The 27,149-nt window shown below is 38.3% G+C and overlaps 2 protein-coding genes and 1 long non-coding RNA gene across 11 annotated transcripts in view; 1 reads left to right on the top strand and 2 right to left on the bottom strand.

The window, feature by feature from the left end:
- The window catches only part of LOC134212097 (uncharacterized), a 152,728-nt gene that overhangs the window by 107,695 nt on the left and 17,884 nt on the right, over window positions 1–27,149 (bottom strand). For 4 of the 9 annotated variants that reach the window (XM_062689631.1, XM_062689632.1, XM_062689630.1 and 1 more), the window contains exon 2: window positions 23,141–23,506. In XM_062689631.1, coding sequence (XP_062545615.1) covers window positions 23,141–23,312 — 172 coding nt within the window. In that variant the 5' untranslated portion in view covers window positions 23,313–23,506. The remainder of the gene's footprint in view (window positions 1–23,140; window positions 23,507–27,149) is intronic. The other 5 variants (XM_062689633.1, XM_062689634.1, XM_062689635.1 and 2 more) reach the window with 2 other exon arrangements.
- LOC134218085 (uncharacterized) lies at window positions 14,491–15,012 on the bottom strand (the record flags this gene model as incomplete). Its single annotated transcript, XM_062696951.1, has 1 exon — window positions 14,491–15,012. A coding segment is annotated over one exon (522 nt), but the record flags the coding sequence as incomplete, so codon positions are not given.
- Window positions 20,482–21,247, top strand: LOC134216201 (uncharacterized). The gene is made up of 3 exons (XR_009980550.1): window positions 20,482–20,956; window positions 21,013–21,074; window positions 21,149–21,247. It is a non-coding gene; the product is annotated as an uncharacterized LOC134216201 (long non-coding RNA).

Raw genomic sequence — 27,149 nt, 5'->3', positions numbered from 1 at the left:
ATTTCTGATTTCTTTTGAAAGGAATATTCGAAAGCCTTAAAGAATCTCCAATTAAATTTCCGGAGGCATTTTTAATTAACTTTCTTACGAATTTGTGGGTGGAAATATGAAGATTTTCCTGAGATGAATTTTTAAAGATTTCCAAGACTTCTTCTTGGAGTTTCGGAAGGAATTTTTTAAGGAATTACTATAAGTGTTTGATAAAATCTTGGAATAATTGCTGACGAAAATCATTTTAAAATAAATGAAGAAGTTCCTTCCCAAGTAACAATTCCCATGCTTCTTGGATTTATCTAATTCTTGTTGCGGACTTATGACAGCAATCACGAAGCTGATTGCTCAGTTCTATTGGCGCTCTTATTGCTGCGTTGCGTTGCGTTGCGTTGCGTTGTAACGGAGTATTTCGTAGATTGCATACTGATAGCTGTCATGTATATTCTTTAACTTTCTTACCCCAACTGCTTATGGATTACTATTTGGGAATTAATAGCAACCCAATTGGAGGTCCAAAATGATAAAGCATGAAAACTACCATTGCCGGCCACGCCCATCTTCTCCGTTACTAGGGAAGGGAAGGAAATGATGATATGACATCTACTTAGTGAGAGGTCAGCGACTCGCCGACGCCCTCATAGATGTCAAGGAGTTGGATGGTTGGTAGGGAATTTAGTTTTGGAATATCATCATAAGCAAATGATATGATAAGTTTATTCAAACGTTGGGAGTGACCATGCTAAGAAATTTATGTCACTCCGTTTTCCTAGATGTTTAACTTCCTGGGATGGGACAAGGTATTAGACTTGCCCTGGCTAATAAGCCTAGGTTTAAGCGCCATTGCTCGCTCTCTGAAACGAGAAGAGAAGAATCATATATAAAAAACCCCTCCCCGCATGTGCTAATGTCAAATTCAAACTAAAAGTATTTATGTCAAGGATTGAGTGTACTTATTGCCCCTCTTTGAAAACATTATTCGCTCTTGTCTAGGTATATATAAATGATATTATGTACATCAACAAACATTAATACGTGCTACGTTCTTGAATTTCCTAATGCTTGAAAAACTATAATTTGATTGTATCTTTTAACAAATCATATAATACAAAATTTTATATTTACCGAAAACCGTGGTCAGGTATTACTTCCAATTCAATTAGCAATGATACTGCTTGGTGACATCAATCAACTAGTTTATCTCCGTCAAAACATAGTGTTTGAAAACATTTCATCACTCTATCCCAATATTATACCTAAGGTTTTCTTTTTATTATGAAATATTAGTAATTATGTAAATCCATCACAGTCGATCGTTCAAGAAACATGACTTTCAGGAAGCAGGGGTGACATTGCGCATCTCGAATCGAATCATTCGATTCGTAAGTTTTTGGATTCGTTTCGAAAAAATTGAGGCATTACGTATTTCGTTCGACTTCATTCAGTCGCAGTACAAGATTTCGAATGGTGCTGTACTAGTTCAATCGAGTATGTTCTGTCAAACTAAATGTAAACAGAGAGAATAAGAGATAGCTGTTTCCGTGTTTAGTATGCCGCCCGCTGGAGAGACAACCTTCAGTGCATGGCGAATGCGAGTAAACAGAGAGAATAAGAGTAATTTCATCTGCGTGTAGCATGTTGCCTGTTGGAAAGGCATCCTTCAGGGCATGAATTGGCAAACTGACAAAATCCAATCATATCCATTATGTGTGGCACAATTAAATTTTGACTATAGCATTTCCCACATAATGGCTATGTGAATTCGCATAACATATATGTGGAAACACACATAACCGTTATTACTTTAGATTTTTGCCAATAAAAAGGGATTTTTATTAGTGCAGTTAAATTATAAACAAGCAAATTGTGCTCAATGACTTTGAAAAGCAATATTATTCATTGAGCAGTTGCAACCGATTAAAACATTATGCCGATACGACATGTTTTGTTAATTGAGATATTGTTACGACACAAATTATAAGTTTTATGTTTATTCGAGTTTATGCCACAGATTCAATTTTGAGCTAAATAATTTAAAGCTAAAGAAGGATTAGATAATAAATTACTTTGATGTTTCCATGTGTTTTAGTTAAATGCACTTGGGTCATCTCATGCGCGTTTTTTTGTTTAACTCATCTATTTTAAGAAGATTTTGGAATATACACGTTTTACGCAGATTCTCCTCATAGATTTTCCACGCGATTTATTGAAATTGTCAAGAAATACGTGAAAACGTCAAAAACCGATTTTAGTTGAAGCCATAATTAGAGATTACCAAGGATGTTATCGATCATTTAGTATTCTGCGTTCGATCATTTAGTAGTTTGTCAATAACTCATTCCAGAGGCCTAATTTCAAAATGTATTGTATGGCGGACTTATAGTGCGAAGGTTTTCCTACAACTCTTCTTAACATGTCGATATTCGAAATCCACTATTAAAGGAGTTACGGTGCTAGTTGCTATACTTATTCTAAATGATAACAAATTCAAACTGTGTAATCAAAATGTGTAATTCAAACAACGAACTGTTAAGTAGAGTTGCAGATAAACCTTTGCACTAGAAGTCCACCATACAACACATTTTGAAATTTAGCCTCTGGAATGAGTTATTGACAAGTTACTAAATGATCGATAACATCCTTGGAGATTACATATTGCCTGGAAACTATAAAAGTAGGTATACTAATGACATTCTTTTCCTTAAAAGACAATAACAAAACATTTATTCTCTTCCCGTAGAGAAATAATAACAAATATAATTAAAAACTTTCAGCAAGAGATAACTCTCGATCAACATTCGAAAACTATAAAGGTGACGAGTGTTTTTCGTTCGACTTGAGTCGTTTTTCAGTGTGCTATCGAGTAGCCGTAATGCCAAAACATCTCGTTATTCTTGTACCTCCTCGAGCAAACTCGAACGATGAGTCGTTTTCGAGATCGAATCGAAACCCGTAATGCCAAACATGTTCGACTCGATAGAATTACGTTCGAATCGAGATGCACAATGCCACCCCAGTTTTATAAATTTATACCATCAGACGATTACATTATCAGTCCATATACATGTATGGCTGTGGACCAAATAAAATAGCCAATAAGTTGTTTATACTTCATATTGTATTGATAGAAAAAAGCGATAAAAAAAAGGATAAAAATCCTGCTCCTTGTCAAGAATTTCTAAACAAATAGTTTTTATGACAACTAAAATAATCGCGGATTATCCGAATCTGTTTGCTCTATCAGGGATAACAATAATATGTTACAAATCTTTACATATTTCGGATTGAATTCGTCAAAAATGTTGATAAGCTCTGACCTACACACTTAAAATAAATCGCCGAATTCGGTAAAATTTTACCGAAATCTCAACAGCAGAACTGTTCGGTAAATAATTTAACTGATTTTCGGTGATTTTGACAGTTGAGCAATGGAAAAAATTACAAAAAAATCTGTAAAATAAATTACCGAACAGTTCTGCTGTTGAGATTTCGGTAAAATTTACCGAATACGGTGAAATGAGTTAAGTGTGTAACAGTCTATTTTGTAGAGTCACATTTAGAACATTTAGTTGAAGTAACAATAGATTCATCTATATGTATGAAGGAATTGACCAAGAAAATCATTTCCTGCTCTAGTAAAACTAAAACTCAATTTATGAATCGCAAGGAGAAAAAATACTAAAACAGAATCTATAATGTATAATTCATGATAACATCCATAAAAATATTGAGCATGAACAATATTTTTCAAAAATGAAAATGACTTCAATTTCTTTTATCATCTTTTTATTTTTCTGATTCCTTTTGAATAATTGTGCTTAAATCCTTGAAAATATCGACTCAATTCTGAATTTTCAGGAAGAAATATGTGCTTGGGTCAGGAAAAGCACATATATTTTACAAATATAGATAATTTTTTCCTGAATGAAATTAGTAAGAAAATGTGGATATTTATAGCTCAAACCAACGCTTCTCAAGATTTCAATTAATATTGAAATGGCACAACGACCCTATATATTCGCAAAAAAAAAATCTCTCTTTGTGCTTAAAAATTGTGTAGTTGTAAAGGGCTGAATATAAATTAAAAGAGGAACGAGCTTACCGATATTTTTCCAGTATCAAACCTTTGTCACTCAGCCGAATATCCTCCTATCATATCGTTGTCCCCATCGCTTAGGTTCATCAATACGGTCTCGAGAAATCATCATCCCTGGTTTCGGTTACCCGCAACCTGTATATTCAGGGGAAAGCACTTTGCAACCCCGAATAGAATGGATCTCCTAGATCATCCTTCTGAACTGTAACGTCGATTCGACTCTTTTGACAGTATTCTAACAGCAATAGCTTGAGTCAATCCTTTCCGTTAGGGCCTTCATGAACATTGTGTTTCAAGTTTGTAGAGGAATGGCAAATATTTTGCTTTTGCACTACACCGCTTTCCACAAACAATGATATTGGCTAAGATCATAGACAAACTTGAATTTTCATTAGATTTTTCCTTTTTTCCTTGGGACAGAACACGACACGTGAAAAAAATTACGTCAGCGCTCGGCCACAGCATGCTGCCATCCCCGCCGAAATATTATTTATTTATTTTTATTTCGTCAAACATAATGTAGACTACATTAAAAAACTTATAACTATGTTCTATTGTAACTAATGTTCCTAAAATATTTTCTTAGGCTCATACGAGGCATGGCTAAATCAATTGCTTCACAATACTGATTGTAAACAGACATCATTTGATTCATTGGACTAAATTTTGCATAATTTGTTCGATGATGACAGGTGGCAAACAAGTTTCGATTTCTCAATTGCCGAGTAGGAGTGTAAAAATTTAAACAAGACAATAGTTTGGTGGAATCAATGCGGTGCGAAACAATATCATTCACAAATGAGATCATGGCAAATTCACGACGCTTTTTAATGATTGGATATCTATAAGCATACATCGCGCCTCGTACGACGGAAGTGGGAATGTTGTCCACCCTAATTTGCGTAAGGCATATAAAAGGAATTGCTTTTGAATTGATTCTATTCGATCATCATGTGATTTCATATACGGAGACCATACAATGCTACAATATTCTATAATTGATCTGACATACGCAACGTACAAAGTTTTAATTGTATAAGGATCTTGAAAGTTATAACTAAATCTTTTAATAAAACTGAGCATATTTGTTGCTCTATGGATAATAGTGTTGTAGTGGTCAGTAAAGGTTAGCTTAGCATCTAAGATTACACCCAAATCTCTAACCCTTTCACATTTTTGTACTGGTTGATTTCCTAGAGTTACAGTTATCGATGGTGTGCTCCGTTTTCTACTGAAAGTGATCAAATTACATTTCTTGACATTAAGTTGTAGTAAGCTTTTGTTACACCAGTTATCAAATATGCGTATTTCGTTCAAGTAGATGTCATTGTCAACAGTATTTTGATTTCCATAAATAGTTTCATATCGTCCGCATAAATAAGGATTTTAAGATGCTTAAGAATGAGTGATATATCGTTTACAAACAATATGAATAGAAGAGGTCCTATATGCGAGCCTTGGGGAACTCCAGATGTTACATTGACTGGAAGCGACTGTTTCCCTTCAAATCGTACTATTTGTTGGCGGTCAGTTAAATACGATTTAATCCATTTAAGGAGTCTCATCTCAATTCCCAATTTCTCAAGCTTGAAAATCATCATAGGAATATCGAGTCTATCAAATGCTTTGCTAAAGTCTGTGTAAAGCGCCTCAACATGACTACCTTTGTCCATAGCATTCAATGAGTAATTTACAAATTCTAAAAGATTGGTTGTAGTCGAACGTCCTTTAAAGAACCCGTGTTGTGCATCTGTTATTATATGTTTTATTTGGTTGAACATCCTTCTATTGATGATTGATTCAAAAGTTTAGGAATACATGAAATAATGGCCACTCCACGATAATTTCTAATATCAGATTTTTCCCTGATTTAAAAATTGGTATTAGAAAAGACTTCTTCCATTCTTTTGGAAAGCTACTGGTTTCTAAAGATAACTTGAATAACCAAAATAAAGGTGTCGTAAATTCGCTTGCCAACTTTTTCAAAAACATAGGTGGAATTCCATCTGGTCCGGATCCTTTTGAGACATCTAAATTCTGTAGAGCTGCCAAAATCTCCGTTGCATTAATTTGGTTTACACCAACACTGCTTAAATAGTCAGGAAAATGTGAAAATATTCATAATCACGATCACTTTCGGAAAATTCGGTATATGTCTCTTGAAAAAGGTTGCAAAAGAGTACAAATTTCATCAGCATTATCTCCTAATTTTTCATCTAAAGTCATTTTCGATGGAAAATTGCTGGATTTTAGCTTGGTTTTGGCATACTTGAAAAGTTTTTGGACATGATTTGATTTCATTTTCGGTTTTAGCATTATACTCCTTAAGAGCCGAAGACATGGCTAAACTAAGTTGATCGCAAATATTCAAATAGTTTTCTAAATTTTCTTGACTTGTGTATTGTTTATAAAGTTTATGAGCCTTTCGCTTTCGGTTTTTCAAATTTTTGATTTGTTTGTTGAACCATATTGGGTTTTTTGAGTTATAATTGCGACGTTTCCTCACGAATGGTACTTCATTCCGAACAATGTCTAATAAAATTGCATAAAAGTCTGTAACAGCACATTCAATGTCAGTTTGATTTTGTAAAATTTGTTGCCAATTAGCTCTGTTCAATTTTTGTTTAATGTTGTCAAAATTTGCACTTTTATAATCGAGAATATTTTCGAAATCATAGCCATAAGGATCATGGTTCCGATGCACAAATACAGAGTATTCTATTGCTGTGTGAAATGCTTCATTTTTCCATAACGGCGATAGAGACTCATTTACACAGAAATCATCGAGAGTGTTTGTGAATAAAAGGTCCAAATAGCAATTTTGTCGATTTTTCACATGATTGATTTGATTCAAGCCTAAACATGCAGTTTTTCAAAAATAAATTGTAAAGTCTCATTTTCACCGACAACTGGCAGCAAAATACTTTCATTCTCAGAATCTGGAATGAAGTCTGCATTACGTTGGTTGAAATCGCCGTAAATGTGAACTTTGAATTCAGGAGGAAAATGGGAAATAATTTCATCGGCATTATGGAAGAACTTTTCATATGAGGATTTACAAGCTTGATCTGGAGGAAAGTACACTGTTGCAAAAATGTGAGTTTCACCATCAATATGCGTTTTACCCACACATGCTCAAATTCATTAAATTTGGTAGAATCAATGAGCTCGAATTATGTTTTGAGGAAATTGCGATGAGAACACCTCCGCCAGACATTCTTTGCGCTAAGACGAGATCTCGGTCAAAAACTTCCTCGCTTTTAACGCTTTCTGACCAACTTGTTTCAGTTCCTAAAATAACCGAGAAAGAGGAACTCAAAATTTGTTTATGTATTTCGTTCATTTTGATAGCACTTTTCATACGATTGAAGTTCTGACAGTATACAAGTAGTTCTGTTGCTTGTGCGTTTGATGAAGTTTTGGTAGTTCGTCAATACCATTACAATTTTCTACGACTTCCTCCAATGAGTGCGTTAAGTTGATCGGAAGTACTATTTGTTGGTCACATTCTGCATCTCCCGACTGCGTCAATTCCTTTAAAAACCCGTCTGTTGGCAGGAGCATGAAGAACCATTGCTTTCCTCTAAGGAGTTCGTCAATTCTGGCAAAAACACTGACAGACACAGGGCCTCGGCGATGGAGATATTGCGTTGGTTGTTCTTGAATGGTTAGCAGCAAAGTATGGATTTAACACCTCTCCTCTCCGAAAAGCGATGGTTGGGCGGTACGGGTGTTGGCTTGATGGTGGTGGCGGTCGCGAAAAGTGTTCCTTAGCCGCCGCGAGCAGCTCTCTATCGCGCGGAAGTATAGGTGTATGGCTGTTTTTGTTTGTCACTGCGCCACGGTGGGTAGTATGGTGGTGTTGATCAGTCTTATTGTTACAATAATTCCGTTTATGTTTCTGCTTATCACGCGATCTGTCTGTTTTTTCTGCTTCTGTCGACGAATGCATGCATCAAACTCCGACCAGTCCTGTTTCCATATCCACCTCCCTTTCCAGCGCCATAGTGGGTCATAATCGCGCGGTTCCTTGTACTTTGCGTGGAAATTTAATTCGTCACGTGTCTTTTCTGGAATGGGGCGAGGCAGATTCAAATCAGGTTGATTATTTGATTCGAGGGACTGTAGACCATTAGTGTTTTTAGGTTCGGCAGCCAATTCCGTTTCGAGCGATTGCAGTGGGCTCTCGTTGTGGCATCCCATGATGTTGGTTGAAAGCGTTTTCAATTCATCTAGAATGTCAGTCCCCAGCCACGGGTTGGAGCACATGGTTACTGTAGAAGATAAATCCAGGGTGAGGCTACTAATTCGCCTCATTTCTTCGTTTAAAATTTTCATTTCTTTGGAAATGTCAGTTCTCATCGACTCCACTGAATTTGTTATAGTCACTTGTGCCAAATACAACCGCTTACTCCGCGTGTGATTGTCACGTTGTATCAAAAACCCCGTTTTGTTTACTTTTGTTACATACGTCGTTATGAAAAATTATGCTTGATATATTTTTAATTATTCTCGACGAGCCACCGTAGACATGTTCTGTCAAAACAACACCATTGGCGCTCTTATTGCTATCAATAAACCTACCATAAATCTGCTGAAAAATGCTTCAAACGTCAAATGCCTATTGACCATATGAACAGATCTATGGTAGTGATGAAGAGCGTAATAAATCCAATTTTCAACGTTCGAATAAAGCTACAATTTTTGGTCATAATGTGGTCAAATGAATTACCCCCATAAGAATGTTTGTATTGCGAAGAGTTTATGACGGTGTTTTATAAAAGCAAAATTTTTCTGATCAAATTCCATGATGGCCATATTGAAAACGGAAAAGCATTTCGCAGTCAGTGAAATATATCACTGAAATGCACGATTTAACGAAATTTTCACCGCTTATCATACTTTTTCCGATAAATAATATTAAAAATTAATAGTTTGGGCAAAAATACTAATCGATTTAGTGGACATCCTAGATGTTGTGGTAATCAATATTTTCGATTTATTTCCCTGAACTACGTTATATGGCCGGCGCGTCGTGTTCAACCTTATTTTTTTCACAACATTTGACCATAAAATCGGAAGCGCACTTCTTTTCAATGGTACTGAATCGAAAACACAACCTGAAATAAAATATTATTTTGTTGTCATCATCATCAACAATCCATTTTGTTATTATTTTTCTGCAAAGATTTGTTTCTCTTTTTTAATGCAATATTTTGACAGCTGCCGCAGCCAAATTCCCTTTTTTGCGGGTGGTTTAAAAAGGGTTTCTAAATGCTCTTATAATAGATTTATAGTATAGATAGTGGAATATATAGATGAGCGAAGATAAATCCTCTGTCTCCAAACGAACTGTCAAACGTGTCTCCAAACGAGCATGACGTCACGATTTCAATGGAAACGTTAAGGGCTGTGACGTCATATGCGCGTGTGCACGGGCAAAAAAATCGACTCAGCCATGCTTTCGCTCATCTATAGATTCTACTATCTATAATTTATAGTGGTTATCTGGAGAGGGCCACTTGGCAATATCTTACTCTTATAGTGGTCATCAGAAGGTTGCCGTGTATTACTCGGTTTTGTTGTTAGATCTTATCCCAAGTAACATTTCAAGTTTTATTCCGCTCTAGGAATAGTTTTCAAGATCGAATTACAAGAACTGACAATAAAACCCTTTACTACAGGATTACCTTCTGATGACCACTATAAGAGTAAGATATGTCCAAATGGCCCTCTCTAAATTACCACTATAAACCTCTTATAAGAGTATATAAAAATCCGTTTCAAGTCGCCCGCAAAAAAAGGGAATTTGGCTGCGGCAGCTGTCAAAAATGTTGCTTTGAAAAAAGAGAAACAAAACCTTGCAAACAAATAATAACAAACTAAAGTGTTGATGAAAATCATCATGAGGATGACTACAAAATAATACTTTTTCAAGTTTTTGTTTTCAATGTACTTTCATGGAAATGAGCTGCGCGCTCGATTTCATGGTGAAAGCTAGTGCAAAAATGAGATTAAGCACTACGCGCCCGCAAAATAATATAGTTTTGGGCAATAAATTTAAAATTATTATAACATCAATAACGTAAATCTTCACTAAATTTATTGATATTACACCCAATATGTTTGTTTTTTTATATCTTTTACCAAAAACGTGTCTTTAGCGGCGAAAACACCGTCTAATCATAAATTCCAGTGATAAATTTCACTGACTTGAAGATGGTTCTCCATTTCCAATATGGCCATCATTGATTTCGATCAGAAAAATGTAGCTCTTATTAAACACCATTATAAACCCTTTGAAATGTAAATATTCTTATTGGGGTTATTCATTTGACCACATTACGACTCAAAATTATGGCTTTGATCAAGCTTTGAAAATTGGACTTATTATGCTCTTCGTTTACAACCGTAGAGCTGCAAACAAGACCAGTCGGCATTTGACGTTTGAAGTTTTTCGAGCAGATTTATTAGAGGTTTATTGATAGCAATAAGATCGCCAATAAATCTGAGCAACTAGCCATGGTGACTGCTGTCATAAATCCGCTATAAGAATTGAATAAATCTAACAAGCATGAAAATTGTTACTTGGGATAAATTGATCTTGAAAGCCATTCTTAGAGCGGAATAAAACTTATAATGTTACTTGGGTTGTTCAATTTCCAGAGGAATTCATAATGAAACAAAATGAAAAAAAAACAAATTTGGAAGGTTTTCCTGAAACAATTTCTGAAGGGATTTTTCGAAGAGGTTTCCGTAGGAATTCCAAACAAATCTCCAATGGAATTTACAAATTTCTAAAAGAATTACCAAAGGAATTTCTAAAAATATCTGAAATTTTTTTTAAGAAATTTGCAAAGGAATTCTGTAGGTATTCCTGATAGAATTCCCGAAGGATCTTCTATAGGTATTTCCGATGAATTTTCCAAAGGAATTCTTAATGGAATTTCCAAAGGAATTTCTAAAACAAATTCGATAAGGAAATTCTAAAGGGAATTTCTAAATTAAATTCTGTAGGAATTCTAAACATTCTTTAATTTCTGCAAGAATTTCTTTGGACATTGCTCCAGCTCCAAGAATTCTTTCGGAATGTCTTTGGATTTCTTCTGGAAATCTTCCAGGAATTGCACAGAAGATAAATCCAGAAATTTCTTTGGATATTCAACATAATATTTCTTCGAAAATTCAAAGGTGGAATTATAAGAAAATTTCTAAAGATCTTTCTTTTAGGATTTTTTCCAGTACCTACAACACCTACGGAAATTGTTTTGGGAATTCCTTTAGGAATTTCTTCGAAATATATTTTAAGAACTCTGTCAGTACTTTCTCAATAAATGCCTTTGAAATCTCTAGGAAGAAATTCTTGAAATTCCTTCAAAATTTCGCTTCAGATTTCTCTCCTTCATTTTTCCTCCAGGATTTCTTTCGAGAATTATTTTTGGTATTCCTTCAATTATTCCTTTGGATTTATTTCGCAATTTTCACAGAAATAACTTTAGACCTTCGGAATTTCCTTTGCACATTCTATCTTTCGTGAATTTCATTTGAAAATTATCTTGGGAATTTCTTCGAGAATTTTTTAGAAATTCCGTACGAAGTTTCTTCAGGATTTTTTTCTTTTAAATTTTCTATTTCATTCTTCCATAATTTTCCGGATGAATTTTTTCAACGAAGGCCTTTCGGAAGAATTTACGAAACAATCCCTGGAAGAATAGCCAAGTGAACAAGAAAGGGAATTTTATAAATTATTCCTGGAGTAGTTCTCAAAAGAATGTTTGAAGGATTTACTGGAGAAATTTTAGAAGAAATTCCTGGAGGCATTTCCAAATATATTTCAGGAAGAATTTCCGAAAAACAAGCTGAATAGATTTAGGACAAGCATTTCTAAACAAATTTCTGAAGGAATTATTGAAGTAATTTCCTAAGAAATTATTAAAAGAATGTTCAGAAAAATTTCAGGAAATTCCAAACAAATTCCTAATAGAATTTTCAAAAAAAAGGTTTCTACATTCCTTCTCGAACATCTGAAGGAATTCTTACAGCAGGAAAACAAAACTTTTTTCTAAATCTGGAATTAGGGATTGCCAAAATAACCAAAAATAGCGGGATTTCAAACGATCTTTCATCATACTTCTCGGATATTTTCGAGAATTCCCTGGGAATTTACTTCAGGAGTTGCTTCGAAATATTCTTCAGTAATCATTAAGGTGATATTTCATGAAATTCTTCAAAAGTTCTTTCAGATAATCATACCACACAAATAAATTCGGTTTGTAACCCAATAATTATTTCAGGTATTCCTTCGAAAATTCCATCGTGAATTTCTTCTCTCTCCTGAAGGAATTTCTTCAGAAATCCTTCGCGAATAAATCTAGAAATCACTTGATAAATACCTTAAGAAATTCTTTCGAACATTCATGCGACATATCGAACATATGACATATCATCATGCGACTTCATTAACACGTACGTCCCCAACCCCCATTTTACGACAAAACTCAAAATTCAAAACCACGCTGCACAGCCAATTTCTAACGGATTTTCAAGCAATCTTCTGGAATCGATCACAAAATTCCTATAGTTTTAGGAACCGAGGTCAATTTTTGTGCAATGGCCATGGTTCCGGAGATATTCCGGGGAGTAATGGGGTTACCTCCCTCCCGGAAAAAATGGTCACTGGCAGATCGACTTCGAAATCCATCGAGCGACATGTCAAACTTCATGATTTTGCAAAACAAGTACACTGGAGTACATTTCAACGACTTTCGATCGAATTGTCCACCCACCGGGTGCTTCCAGGGCCTGGTTCCCTTGGGGAAGTGGCCAATATCCGTCCAATCTTGGAACCCATCTTGCGACATATCAAACTTCATGATTTTGCAAAACAAGTACACTGGAGTACATTTCGGCGACTTTCGATCGAATTGGCCACCCTCCGGGTGCTTCCAGGGCCTGGTTCCCTTGGGGAAGTGGCCAATATCCGTTCAATCTTGGAACCCATCTTGCGACATGTCAAACTTCATGATTTTGCAAAACAAGTATACTGAAGTACATTTCGGCGATTTTCGATCGAATTGGCCACCTTCCGGGTACTTCCAGGTAGACCTGTGCGCTGATTGATATTTTACCGGCGGTGGCGTGATAGATCATTTTCAGGCAACAGCGGCGGCGTCACGCCGTTAGTGATCAGCGGTGGAGTGGATCGGCGTAAACCAGTTCAAGCGCCAAAATTTCTTCAGAAATTCATCAAGGAATTCTTCCAGAAGTTCCTCCACTAGTTTTTTTTTAAAAGACCGTCAAGAAATTCCTTAGGACATTCCTCCGTAAGTGCCTCTGGGAAGTTACTCCAGAAACTCCTCTTTGATTTCGTCTGGAAGTTCCTTCAGGAATTCCTCCGGAACCTATTTTAGGAATTCATCTGGAAGTTCCTTCAGGAGTTCCTCCGGAGGTTCCTCCGAGAATTCCTCCGGTAGTTTCTCCAGGAATTCCTCCGAAGGTTTCTCCATGAATTCTTCCAGAAGTTCCTCCAGGAATTGCTCCGGAAGTTCCTCCAGGAATTCCTCTGGAAACTGGAGTTGACCACCAAATTTCTGGAGGATTTTCCGGATTCCTGGAGGAATTTCTTGGTGGAGCATATTGGATAAATCCTGAAGGAACGTCCGGACGAATTCCAGGAGGAACTTCGGCAGGAATTCCTGAAGGAACTTCCGGAAGAATTCCGGTACGAATTTCCGGAGGAATCACTGAAGGAACTTCCAGAGGAATTACTAGAAAAACTTCCGGAGAAAGTACTGGGGAAACTTCCGGAAGAATGAATGTAGGAACTTCTAAAGGAATTACTGGAAGAACTTCCGGAGGAATTCCTGGAGAAACTCCCGGAGGAATAACTGTAACTTCTTGGAGGAACTTCCGGAGGAACTCCTGGAGGAACTTCGGGAGGAATTCCTGGAGGAACTTCCGAATGAGTTCCTTGAAGAACTTCTGGAGGAATTTCTGAAAGAACTTCCGGATGAATTCCTGGAGGAACTTCGGGAGGAATTCCTGGAGGAAATTCCGGAGGAATTCCTGGAGGAAATTCCGGAGGAATTCCTGGAGGAAATTCTGGAGGAAATTCAGGAGGAATTCCAGGAGGAACTTCCGGAGGAATTCCAGGAGGAAATTCCGGAGGAATTCCAGGAGGAAATTCCGAAGGAATTCCAGGAGGAAATTCCGGAGGAATTCTTGAAAGAAATTCCAGAGGAATTCCTGGAGGAAATTCCGGAGGAATTCCTGGAAGAAATTCCGGAGTAATTCCTGAAGGAACTTCCGGAGAAACTTATGGACGAACTTCCGGATGAATTCCTGGAGGAACTTCCGGAAGAATTCCTGGAGGAACTTCCGGAAGAATTCCTGGAGGAACTTCCGGAGGAACTTAGGAAAGAATTCCTGGAGGAATTTCCGGAGGAATTCCTGGAAAAACTTCCGGAGGAATTCCTGGAGGAACTTCCGGGGGAACTCCTGGAGAAACTTTCGGAGGAAGTCCTGGAGGAACTTCCGTAAGAATTCCTGGAGGAACTTCCGTAGGTATTCCTGGAGGAACTTCCGTAGGAATTCCTGGAGGAACTTCCGTAGGAATTCCTGGAGGAACTTCCGTAGGAAATCCTGGAGGAACTTCCGTAGGAATCCCTGGAGGAACTTCCGTAAGAATTCCTGGAGGAACTTCCGTAGGAATTCCTGGAGGAACTTCCGTAGGAATTCCTGGAGGAACTTCCGTAGGAATTCCTGGAGGAACTTCCGTAGGAATTCCTGGAGGAACCTCCGTAGGAATTCCTGGAGGAACTTCCGTAGGAATTTCTGGAGGAAATTCCGTAAGAATTCCTGGAGGAACTTCCGTAGGTATTCCTGGAGGAACTTCCGTAGGAATTCTTGGAGGAACTTCCGTAGGAATTCCTGGAGGAACTTCCGTAGAAATTCCTGGAGGAACTTCCGTAGAAATTCCTGGAGGATCTTCCGTAGGAATTCCTGGAGGAACTTCCGTAGGAATTCCTGGAGGAATTCTTGGAAAAGCTTCCTAAATGAACTTCCAGACGTAATCCGGGAGGAGTATCTGGAAGAATTTCCCAGAGGCACTTATGGAGAAATATCTGGAGAAATGTCCAAAGGATTTCTTGACTTTTGAAAAAACTCGTAGAGGAACTTCTGGAAGAATTCCTGGAGATACTTCTGAATAAATTTTGGCGCTTGAAACTGGTTCACGCCGAACCACGCCGCCGCCAATCACCAAAGGCGTGATGGCGCCACACCGCCGCCACTGGCTGCAAATGATCTATCAGGCCACCGCCGGTAAAATATCAATCAGCGCATGGAAGTACCCGGAAGGTGGCCAATCCGATCGAAAACTACCGAAATGGATTCCAGTTTACTTGTTTTGCAAAATCATGAAGTTTGACATGTCGCAAGATGGGTTCCAAGTTTGGACAAATATTGGCCACTTTCCCAAGAGAACCAGGCCCTGGAAGTACCCAAAGAGTGGCCAATTCAATCGGAAATCGCCGAAATGTACTCCAGTGTACTTGCTTTTCAAAATCACGAAGTTTGACATGTCGCAAGATGGGTTCCAAGATTGGACGAATATTGGCCACTTCCCCAAGGGAACCAGGCCCTGGAAGTACCCGGAGGGTGGCCAATTCGATCGAAAATCGCCGAAATTTACTCCATTGTATTTGTTTTGCAAAATCATGAAGTTTGACATGTCGCAGAATGGATTCCAAGATTCAACGAAAATTGGCCACTTCCCCAAGGGAACTAGGCCCTGGAAGCACCCGGAGGGTGGCTAATTCGATCGAAAATCGCTGAAATGTACTCCATTGTACTTGTTTTGCAAAATCATGAAGTTTGATATGCCGCAAGATGGGTTCCAAGATTGAACGGATATTGGCCACTTCCTCAAGGGAACCAGGCCCTGGAAGTACCCGGAGGGTAGCCAATTCGATCGAAAATCGCCGAAATTTACTCCATTGTACTTGTTTTGCAAAATCATGAAGTTTGACATGTCGCAGGATGGATTCCAAGATTGAACGGATATTGGCCACTTCCGCAAGGGAACCAGGCCCTGGAAGTACCCGGAGGGTGCCAATTCGATCGAAAATCGCCGAAATGTACTCCAGTGTACTTGCTTTTCAAAATCACGAAGTTTGACATGTCGCAAGATGGGTTCCAAGATTGGACGAATATTGGCCACTTCCTCAAGGGAACCAGGCCCTGGAAGTACCCGGAGGGTGGCCAATTCGATCGAAAATCGCCGAAATTTACTCCATTGTATTTGTTTTGCAAAATCATGAAGTTTGACATGTCGCAGAATGGATTCCAAGATTCAACGAAAATTGGCCACTTCCCCAAGGGAACTAGGCCCTGGAAGCACCCGGAGGGTGGCTAATTCGATCGAAAATCGCTGAAATGTACTCCAGTGTACTTGTTTTGCAAAATCATGAAGTTTGATATGCCGCAAGATGGGTTCCAAGATTGAACGGATATTGGCCACTTCCTCAAGGGAACCAGGCCCTGGAAGTATTCGGAGGGTAGCCAATTCGATCGAAAGTCGCCGAAGTGTACTCCAGTGTACTTGTTTTGCAAAATCATGAAGTTTGACATGTCGCAAGATGGATTCCAAGATTGAACGGATATTGGCCACTTCTGCAAGGGAACCAGGCCCTGGAAGTACCCGGAGGGTGGCCAATTCGATCGAAAGTCGCCGAAGTGTACTCCAGTGTACTTGTTTTGCTAAATCATGAAGTTTGACATGTCGCAAGATGGATTCTAAGATTCAACGAAAATTGGCCACTTCCCCAAGGGAACCAGGCCCTAGAAGTACCCGGAAGGTGGCCAATTCGATCGAAAATCGCCAAAATTCACTCCATTGTACTTGTTTTGCAAAATCATGAAGTTTGACATGTCGCAAGATGGATTCCAAGATTCAACGAAAATTGGCCACTTCCCAAGGGAACCAGGCCCTGAAATCACCCGGAGGGTGGCCAATTCGATCGAAAATCGCCGAAATGTACTCCAGTGTACTTGTTTTGCAAAATCATGAAGTTTGACATGTCGCAAGATGGGTTCCACGATTGAACGGATGTTGGCCACTTCCCCAAGGGAACCAGGCCCTGGAAGCACCCGGAGGGTGGCCAATTCGATCGAAAGTCGCCGAAGTGTACTCCAGTGTACTTGTTTTGCAAAATCATGAAGTTTAACATGTCGCAAGATGGATTCCAAGATTCAACGAAAATTGGCCACTTTCCCACGGTAACCAGGCCCTTGAAGCACCCGGAGGGTGGCCAATTCGATCGAAAATCGCCGAAATGTACTCCAGTGTACTTGTTTTGCAAAATCATGAAGTTTGACATGTCGCAAGATGGGTTCCACGATTGAACGGATATTGGCCACTTCCCCAAGGGAACCAGGCCCTGGAAGCACCCGGAGGGTGGCCAATTCGATCGAAAGTCGCCGAAGTGTACTCCAGTGTACTTGTTTTGCAAAATCATGAAGTTTAACATGTCGCAAGATGGATTCCATAATTCAACGAAAATTGGCCACTTCCCCAAGGGAACCAGGCCCTAGAAGTACCCGGAGGGTGGCCAATTCGATCGAAAATCGCCGAAATTTACTCCATTGTACTTGTTTTGCAAAATCATGAAGTTTGACATGTCGCAAGATGGATTCCAAGATTCAACGAAAATTGGCCACTTTCCCACGGTAACCAGGCCCTTGAAGCACCCGGAGGGTGGCCAATTCGATCGAAAATCGCCGAAATGTACTCCAGTGTACTTGTTTTGCAAAATCATGAAGTTTGACATGCCGCAAGATGGGTTCCAAGATTGAACGGATATTGGCCACTTCCCCAAGGGAACCAGGCCCTGGAAGCACCCGGAGGGTGGTCAATTCGATCGAAAGTCGCCGAAGTGTACTCCAGTGTACTTGTTTTGCAAAATCATGAAGTTTGACATGTCGCACGATGGATTTCGAAGCCGATCTGCAAGTGACCATTTTTTCCGGGAGGGAGGTAACCCCAGTACTTCCCGGAATATCTCCGGAACCATGCCCATTGCACAAAAATCGGTTCCTAAAACTATAGGAATTTTGTGATCGATTCCACAAGATTTCTTGAAAATCCGTTAGAAATTGGCTGAGCTGCATGGTTTTGAATTTTGAGTTTTGTCGTAAAATGGGGGTTGGGGACGTACGTGTTAAACTTCAACATGATTAGGAAAGACAATCTCAATAGATGATTTTTTGAAAGATTTTGGAAACATTGGCGACGTGCGGAAATATTGCCGTGAATCTGGTTCCTTCAGGGATGTGGACAAATTTCGATTAGCTCCGAAATCCATCTTGTAACATAGCAAACTGCATGATTTTGAAAGACAAGATCATCAGACGAATTTTTGAGAGATTTTGGACACATTGGTCACATCCGGCTGTTAACTGGCTTGGTGGTCAATGGGTTCAATCCCAGGTTTGATCCATTCCTTCTACATTGTATCTTTCCATATATTTCTCATGTTCTATTAATCGCCAGAAGTGGAAATTGGCTTTCATACCATTTCCATCGTCTATCCTAGACGTACAAACTTGAGTATTTCTAGCAGGTAACTGTTAGAATTCGAAATGAACGAAAAAGCTCGTTTTGTCATCCAATTAGCATATACACCACCCTTTCATTACTATCACAGTGGCAACCCGTTAGCCAAGATGAACCTCTGCCCCCATATTCCAGTAAAATTCCGCATGAACTCGTGGCGATTGGAGAGGTATTCTCGGCTTGCAATAAACGAGTGATTGCATCATCAAGTCCTTCCTATCCTCGATAGACCGTGAGGACGTGGCCAGCGCCGTTATCGACCATTCAAATTACTAGAGCTCACGGACTGTGCACATTGACTGGCGAAATTTGATTTCTTGATTTCGTTTCGCAAAATTACCAAAATTTCGCTTGAAAAAACTAGCTTTTTACAAAATTTCACGAAATTCCGCGGAGTGAGTCGACAAATACGTATTTAGATTTTTTTTTTCTATAAAACGTTTTCAGTGTTTTGTTAGAAATATCCAACAGAAAGCGAAAAACATCTATTTTTTTTTTTTTTTGCAAAAGTGATTCGACCGAATATTTAAGACATCTTTCTTATTGAAGCCAACTTCTTCACCTCTTATGCCTCAAACCAGATTAAAGCGCATGACTAAGCACCGCTAAGCACAGACAAACAGACGTAAAACTTGAATTAAATCCATCGTACATGGATTATTCTGCGCGATTCCGCCTATAGAGGATTAGTTAGGTGGAATTTTGTGAATGGAACCACGGATAAAACTAATTTATGTTTATTTTTATTTTTCAGGCAGCTTATAGCGGTTCAACGTTGGTGATGCGACACTACTTGTTTAGAGGAAAATTATATATGGAAACTGTTGTGAAAACTACTTCAAAAGTGGGCTTCGTGGCCGTGCGGTTAGTGACGTCAATCTTCTAGATGCAAGGGCTATGGAGCGTAGGTTCGATTCCCGCCACGGTAAGGAGAAAACTTTTTGTGATCCGTGTCCGTTGTCTAGGTGTTAAGTGTTCAGTCTGTACGACCTATGGTCGAAGACGGTGTTACTGTCTGTTTGTCATAAGCTCATCTGCTGGACTTATCTTTCTAAACAATCAAGTTTGACACGTCGAAAGAAAGGTTCCGTAGCCAACCAAAAATCGTTCAATTCCCTGAGAAAACCAGGCTACAAGGAACATTCCTGGATATGGCCAATGTTTCCAAAAGCACTCAAAAAAGCATCTTGTTGGGTTTTGGAGCTAATCAAAATTCATCCATTCCCCTGAGGAAACCAGGAAACACCTCGATTCGAAACGAGCAAACCATGCAAACTTATTTTTTAAAATCGTAAAGTTTGATTCGTCGCAAAATGAACTTCAAAGCTAATCGAAATTTGTCCACTTCCCTGAGAGAACCCGAGAACACCTCCGGACATTGCCAATATGTCTACAATCTCTCGAAAATTGATCTATCGAGCTTTTTATTCCCTTTATGTGAATTATCTATTGAGCTTGTCTTTCCAAATCATGAAGTTTGATATGTCGCAAGATGGATTTTGGAGCTAATCGAAATGTGGCCACTTCCCTGAGGGAACTAGGTTTCCGGAACATCCGGAACCATGTCCTGGTGATCTTATTGAATCAATACTAACTTCTGATACCCTCCCCCATTAATAAATCCGGTACCCTTAATAAATCCGGCCGAATTAGCACCATGGTCATGTACCAAAAAATAAATAGATATGATGACGCTTCTTTCTTGCAAATTTCATGGCAATCGGACATAAAATGAGCCCAAATGGGTTATTTTAATTTTGATTTCTAGGTCAGACCGAAACGGGTTAAAAAATTTGTCTAAGAATTGTTTTATTCGGAATTTCCTTCAGGAATTCCTTGAGCGATACTTTTAGAAATCCTTTCAGGTTGTTGCGTACCAAAGCCGCTAGCAACGAACTTCCATCAAAATGTAGCACGTCTAAACGGTGCATAAGAAATGTGTCTATTTCAAATATTGAATAATCAAGATTCGCTAGGTGTTATCCCCCTTTAACGATCAGTTTATTGAACAAACACTAAGATAACGTTGAACTATTATCTATATTGAAACAATTAGGAAAAAACGTCACTTATCATTAGCCAGCAAGAATTGAAGTCGTCAGGCAGTGAGGTGTGCATATGTGAATTACCAAAATTATATAATATAACTTTATCATAACACCTTTTTTCTACAGTTAAAGTTACAGTAAAATTGATAATCCATGCTCTTAGACCAAAATTATACCTAAACTTAAACAAAGATACAAAAAGGACAGGTAAAACTGTTTAAAGCCTATACGCTATTGTACAACTAATATAAATGCTATTTCAGCACTCCAGCGTGAACAAATCTAATTTCCCTATACAATTTGCTTATAACTAGAGACACTAAACGTAAGTACTTAAAATTAGAATGTTAATGAACACAATAACAGGGGTACTAAAACGAAGTTCTTATCAATTAATAGGAAATTTCTAACCCTACCGTACCCGATCTTCTGAGTGGGAAAATAAAGGTTATAATTACGGAAACGTTTATGCAAAATTATTTCGTTGCAACGGCAACACAGGTTTTCCATCGGAGATTCCATACCATCGGCTCCCGTAATTCCGTTGGAATTTCTTTCAGCAATTTCGAACGATTTCCCAAAGGAATTTTCGAAGGAACTCCTGAAGGAATTTCCTAAATTCTTGCTTGAACATTCTTCGGAAATACCTACGGAAATTGCTTCAAGAGAATCTCCCGAAATTCCCTTAGAAGAATTCCTTAGGAAATTTCTTTATGATTTATTTTGGAAACGATTTATTTTGTCCAAATAGTTGAAAATATTCGATCGAGTCTGTATCGTTGTTGCTATATTGTGTCTGTTTTATTTGTTGATTCTATGTCTGGACTCAAGAGGAAAACCTGAAAGTAGGCAATACAATGTTTAATTGTGATTTGTCCCAAGTTTGTTCCAGACACAGACATCGAATCGTTGATGCCAAATGACACTAATTGATTTGAGGTGCCCAAATAGGATAAGAATCCTATACAAAGGCTCAGCTGTGAATACGACAAACTAATTGCTGTAGACAGAAAGCGCAATACGCAATAAACATATATTTGCGGGATTTGGCTGATGGACCAAAATCTCATATAAAACCTCGTCATTTCCCGTAGGGGGCACCACCGAGCCGTCTCTCAGGGCACCAGGAGAGAACGTGCATTATTTTAATTTGTTATTTGTTACATGTTGATTGTTTATCTTTATGTTTGTATAAAATAGTTTTGTTACAATTCCTTCGAACAGTAGACCAGTAGACCAATTCCAATGGATTTAAATATGGTTCAAGAAATACAAAACTACTGTACCCAACAAACATTGAAAGCAACTAGCAAACTAGCTCAATTATTTGAGCCAGACCTTTTGCAATTTTTATGTTGGATTGTTGCATGATGGGATTTGCTTATTTTCTACAACCCATTTACCGGTTCAAAGTTTTCGAAATATGGTCTAGTCATATAATGCCAAAACTTTTGAAATCGTGAAGTTTGATATGCAGCATGATGGTGTTAGAATATTTTCCCAAATTTGCCCTTGAACCGGTACTCGGTAAATCCGCTTACTGGATCCAATCGGTTCAAATATGATCCAGGATGAACAAAACTACCGCAGAATGCCATAACTCTTGAAATTATGTTGTTTGATGTTTCGCATGAACGTATTCGCCTATTTCCGTAAAGTGACCGCGTAACAGATTCCGACGGAACATCCGGAGTCCGGAATACAAGTCATATTTTGGACCGATCAAATTTGGCATAGATAAGGCTAAGATAAGTTTTCATTCAAAATATTTAAAATAATCATTTACGAAGTATTGGATCTGGAAAAATGCCAACAGCTAACACCCACTTTAATTCCGGAAAACTCCGAAACCAATAGGCCAATTCTGGAAATGAATGGAGTTTCTAAAACTTGAATAGATTCCGCTTCCTTTGGGGAAAGTTGCGAGACAAAATGTTGAGAGACAAAAAAAATACAGCCAAAACGATTTTGATTTCCGTTTTCAATGAAAGGGTTTGTGACGGAAGGGTTAAGAAAAGTGTTCCGTATTTAGAAACTCTTGTTGCTGTGTTGTCATTATGAAAGAACATTTAATTCGAGCAATGGTGTACGTTCATTTTGCGATTGATTGTTCTTTCAATATAAACTTTTAATACTTTGAAAATGCTTAGAAAGACTAGATGTTTTTAATTCGCTACCTATGTCTAAGAACGACTTATAATTATTATTCAAAAGGCTTTAAAAATCAAGGTTCACGTATTTTCGATTCTACATCTCAACTAAAAAAAATCACCTATTGTTTGTAAATTGGCAAAGGAAAATGATAAAACCAATATTTTATAAATCGCTTGACTAAAGGACAAAACGGTTATTATAAAACAGAAAATCAATCATGATTTTAAATTTACTCACCTCCATACATGACGAACAGCGTTATCTTCAGCATAATCAAATTGGGATTGATTCCATGACGTTGACAAAATTTACCCCACTTGGTGAGGTCCTCCGTATTGACAATTGGCTCGGTACAAGTCCCCAGCTCGTCGATGTTGGCCTTTTCCGATTTTTCACTATCGGCCCCCATTGTTGCACTGTTCCACCTGATTGCACTTTTCGCTCGAGTTAATGTAAAAGAAATACGACACAACGCTTCACCTCCGAAGCGTTCTTGCTGTTTTCACTTGGCACTAAAGTTGACTCCTCACCACCAGCACCCGCACCAGCTATTGAACCAGCGAGCGATCAACACTCCAGATTAACCTTCACAGCGGGGCACAACTGACAATAAATTTGGGTAAGGTCTTTGCTTTTCAGATCACGCAACCAACAACAACGGTGGTGGCGACAATGACGAAAGCCACGCTGTTTCCAGACTCCATTGACCGCCACCACCGGTGGCGGACGTTCTCGCTCCGTCGTCTGTCGGAGCTCGGGAGAGGGGATGAAGATGCTACCGTTTCTTCACACTGCGGCAATGAGTCGCATTTGCGCGGTTTGCCTTAATTCGTGACATCCGTTGTGATCCAAGCGTTGATTCTCGACGGTTTAGTGGAGTCGCATGGCACAAGGTAGTTTATCAAAGAGAAAGATACTGACACAGAGGGGATGAATGATAAAGCCGTGGCTAGCATTTGTGTTGTGTTCAAGATCGTTTAAAAATAAACGGCTTTCAGAACGAAGCTGCGCTAAGGGTATGTGGTGCAGCAAATTTATGTCGTTTCGGACCAATCAGCGGAATTCTATCGATTTTGGTAGAAGAGGTCAAGTTTCCAAAACTGAAAAAAATACTGCTCAATCAACTGCCAAATTAGCATTTCTCATGAGAATCATATCATCAGATGCAAACTAAACTTCAGCTATCCATCACAAACATGAAAAAACTGTGATTTTTCACAAGTTATTTATAATTTACTATTTTTCATGAACACTGAACGATTTAACTTCTCTGTACAACATTATTAGACAACATTGTTGCGCGAGCCCTAAAAATAATAAACATTATAAAAGGTATAATGGCTGCCTCGTCCATACTGAGATACTGATAATCGCGCTACATATAACATTTGGAATTGTCAACGCATTGAAGCAATTAAAGCGAATTCGAAACACATAGGGTAAAGGATGTATTTTAAACCACCCTTAAGAGGGCTCTTATTTTGGACCACCAAGAGGAATTTGCACAGTGAGCCGTCGAACTGGTAGTCCAAAATACCTCACTTACCCTAATCTTTGTCTTAGAGGACGATGATAGGGGGTGGTGTGTACTATGGAAAAAAGGGGGGATTAGAGGGGAAGGTTTTTCATAAGGAAACGAGCAATTTAGTTTTACTTTTGAGCCCATTGACCGATTTCCACCAAATTCGGAACACATAATATTTGTTTTAAGGTGACGATGATAGGGAGGTTAGGGATGTTTTTTTTTTGTAAAAAAGAGAGGGTGTGGGGTAGGGATTTTTTTTTTGTTATCGATCAACTCAGTTTAACTTCTGAACCACTCGTCCGATTTCATCCAAATTTGCAACACACATTCTTTATCTTAAGGAAACTACGATAGGGGGTTAGGGATGATCTCTAGAAATGAGGGGGGTGTTGGGGTAGGAGTATTGTTTAGTTATCGATCAACTCAACTCTTTATCGAAATCGTGATTTGCTTAGTGAAAAGCAATGATTAATGTGTTTTCTTCTGGATGGTGATTGTGATCCATTCTTTAAAAATAAACGTTTGCCCGGAATAAGGCATCGGTGGATGTTTTTTCTTCTTTAGAAATAGACGTTTGCGCGGAATAAGGTGATTATGGGTTTGATCCCTTCTTCAAAATCAGTCAATGTTTTCAAATAAAATCTTCTTCTAATAAAATAAAATCTGCTTCAAATAAATTCTGCCTTTTTCTAATTAAACGATGAAGTATTAATAAGAAAATACCATTATCATGTTGAAAAAATTGGTTCATTCATTTTCCGATTGTGAAGAAACTGATCAAACTGACAATTCCGAGCAAGGCCGGGTACATACAGCTAGTTGGAGAATAAGCATCGGAGAGCGTTCATAGCGATTTCGCGGAAACTTGGAGAAGATAGATAAGTATAAAACTCCAAAACAATTAGAGTTTCCATCCCGGGACGACAAATTCCGGGATTTAGGAAAATTCGGGATTTCCCGATTCCCGGGATATTATTTTTTAAATCCCGAAAATCCCGGGTTCCCGGGACAAAAAATCTTCAGGCTTACTAATAGTGTGTATGCTCACAATTTTTATTTGCAATGAACGCCCAACGCCAAGGCGAACTCCTTCACAAAGTAAACACAAGACTAGAGTTTTCTTCACACTATGGTGGTCTATTGACTGATACTTCTGCCAGCAATTGCAGCTCTCTTATATTTAATCAACAAGTATCTACAATATATCACTATAGCTAACAATATTCCTTGATATTACAAAAGAGCAGATACATCTAACTGGTGTATAGTTCCTGCTTATCTTCCGTCTACAACGATGAGTCGCACACTATCCGATACATATTTCAACAGTTCTCTACACAGCCTGAAATACTTTGTAAATTTGCATTCATTTTGATGCACATATTTGGAGCATAAAAAAGAACGAAAAAACGAAAGTTTTCATTTTAAATCTAAATTGATTATATTGATTAATTCATTGATTGAGTGAAAATAGTTTTAATAAATCAAATAATGTTTATATTTGCTTTCCTATTTTATTTTATTTTGCGATTCTATTTTACGCGTAATTTAATTTTCATTTGTGTTGTGCATGCCTCGTTAATCTTCTCGGCCTCCCTAACACCGAGCTAGCCATCCTGAGCTCTTCGTCCCCTATGTTTATGTTTTGGTCCGAGTTCCTTCAGGACTTCTGCTGACCAGCTTTTGAATGTTTTGGATTAGAGCTCTTTTTAGACTTTTGCTGAGCTGCCCCGATAAATTCGGTACGACGCTACCCACGATTAACGCAGTCAATCATCCCACGGCGCAACGCGACTTATATACAACCGATTCATGGATCCCGTACTGCGACTACGTCAAAGATTAGTTACCTAATTACTTGGTCTTTGATAATGTCTTTGGGACTAATTTATCGACACTAAGTTGTAGATCTGGAACCATTCCTGGGCCTTTAACATGTTGATGAATAGGGGGAGCTGTAACTGCTGGTAGAAGTATCAGTCAGTAACCTGCAATGGAGTATAGGGAACTCTACTATTGTATTTCCGTTGTGACTCGTGAGCTAATGGTCCCAGTACGATTCCGATGAGCATCTTCCGTCTACAGCCATGTGTCTGATACTACCAAGTATTGCCACAGAAAATACGTTGCTTAAATAAAAACTTAGAAATGGTCTAAATCCAATATATAATACAAACAATGAAGCCTTGTTCGACGGACAGTGAACGCGTTTTTTCGAACTCGGCGAACATATGTTCCAGAAAATCTTCTTTTCGATACAAACGCAAATACTATTTGCTGAAGTCAAACCAAGGATCGATTTAAATTGAAATTGAATTTAGTTTTAATTTGAATTCTGTATCATCTGGCCTTTCTAGAATATGAACTTTACTCCTAAACTTCGAAAATTTTTTTTTTTTAAAAACATCGAAAATACCCGGGATCCCGGGATTTCCCGGGATATACAAGAATTTTCATCCCGAATCCCGGGACAGAAAAAATGGCCGGGAAATGGAAACTCTAAAAACAATCCTACTCCAAGCAACTCTTGAGGACTATAAGACTGTTGTTTCTTTTCAACTAACATTTTTTGCTGTAGGGATGGAAATTTATGTAATTCATATCTGTGATGGTAATCAGATTGTTTCTGTTCTTTGCAAATCTGATTAAATTGTTATTACATGAAATTCAATTAAATTATCTTAAGGGTACATCGTTTAGCTCAAACCTTTGTAGGGGTAT

Source organism: Armigeres subalbatus, chromosome 2, assembly GCF_024139115.2.
Source record: "Armigeres subalbatus isolate Guangzhou_Male chromosome 2, GZ_Asu_2, whole genome shotgun sequence".
Classification (NCBI taxonomy): domain Eukaryota; kingdom Metazoa; phylum Arthropoda; class Insecta; order Diptera; family Culicidae; genus Armigeres; species Armigeres subalbatus.
Note: the sequence above shows the minus strand (reverse complement) of the source record. Positions and strands in the feature narration are given on the sequence as shown.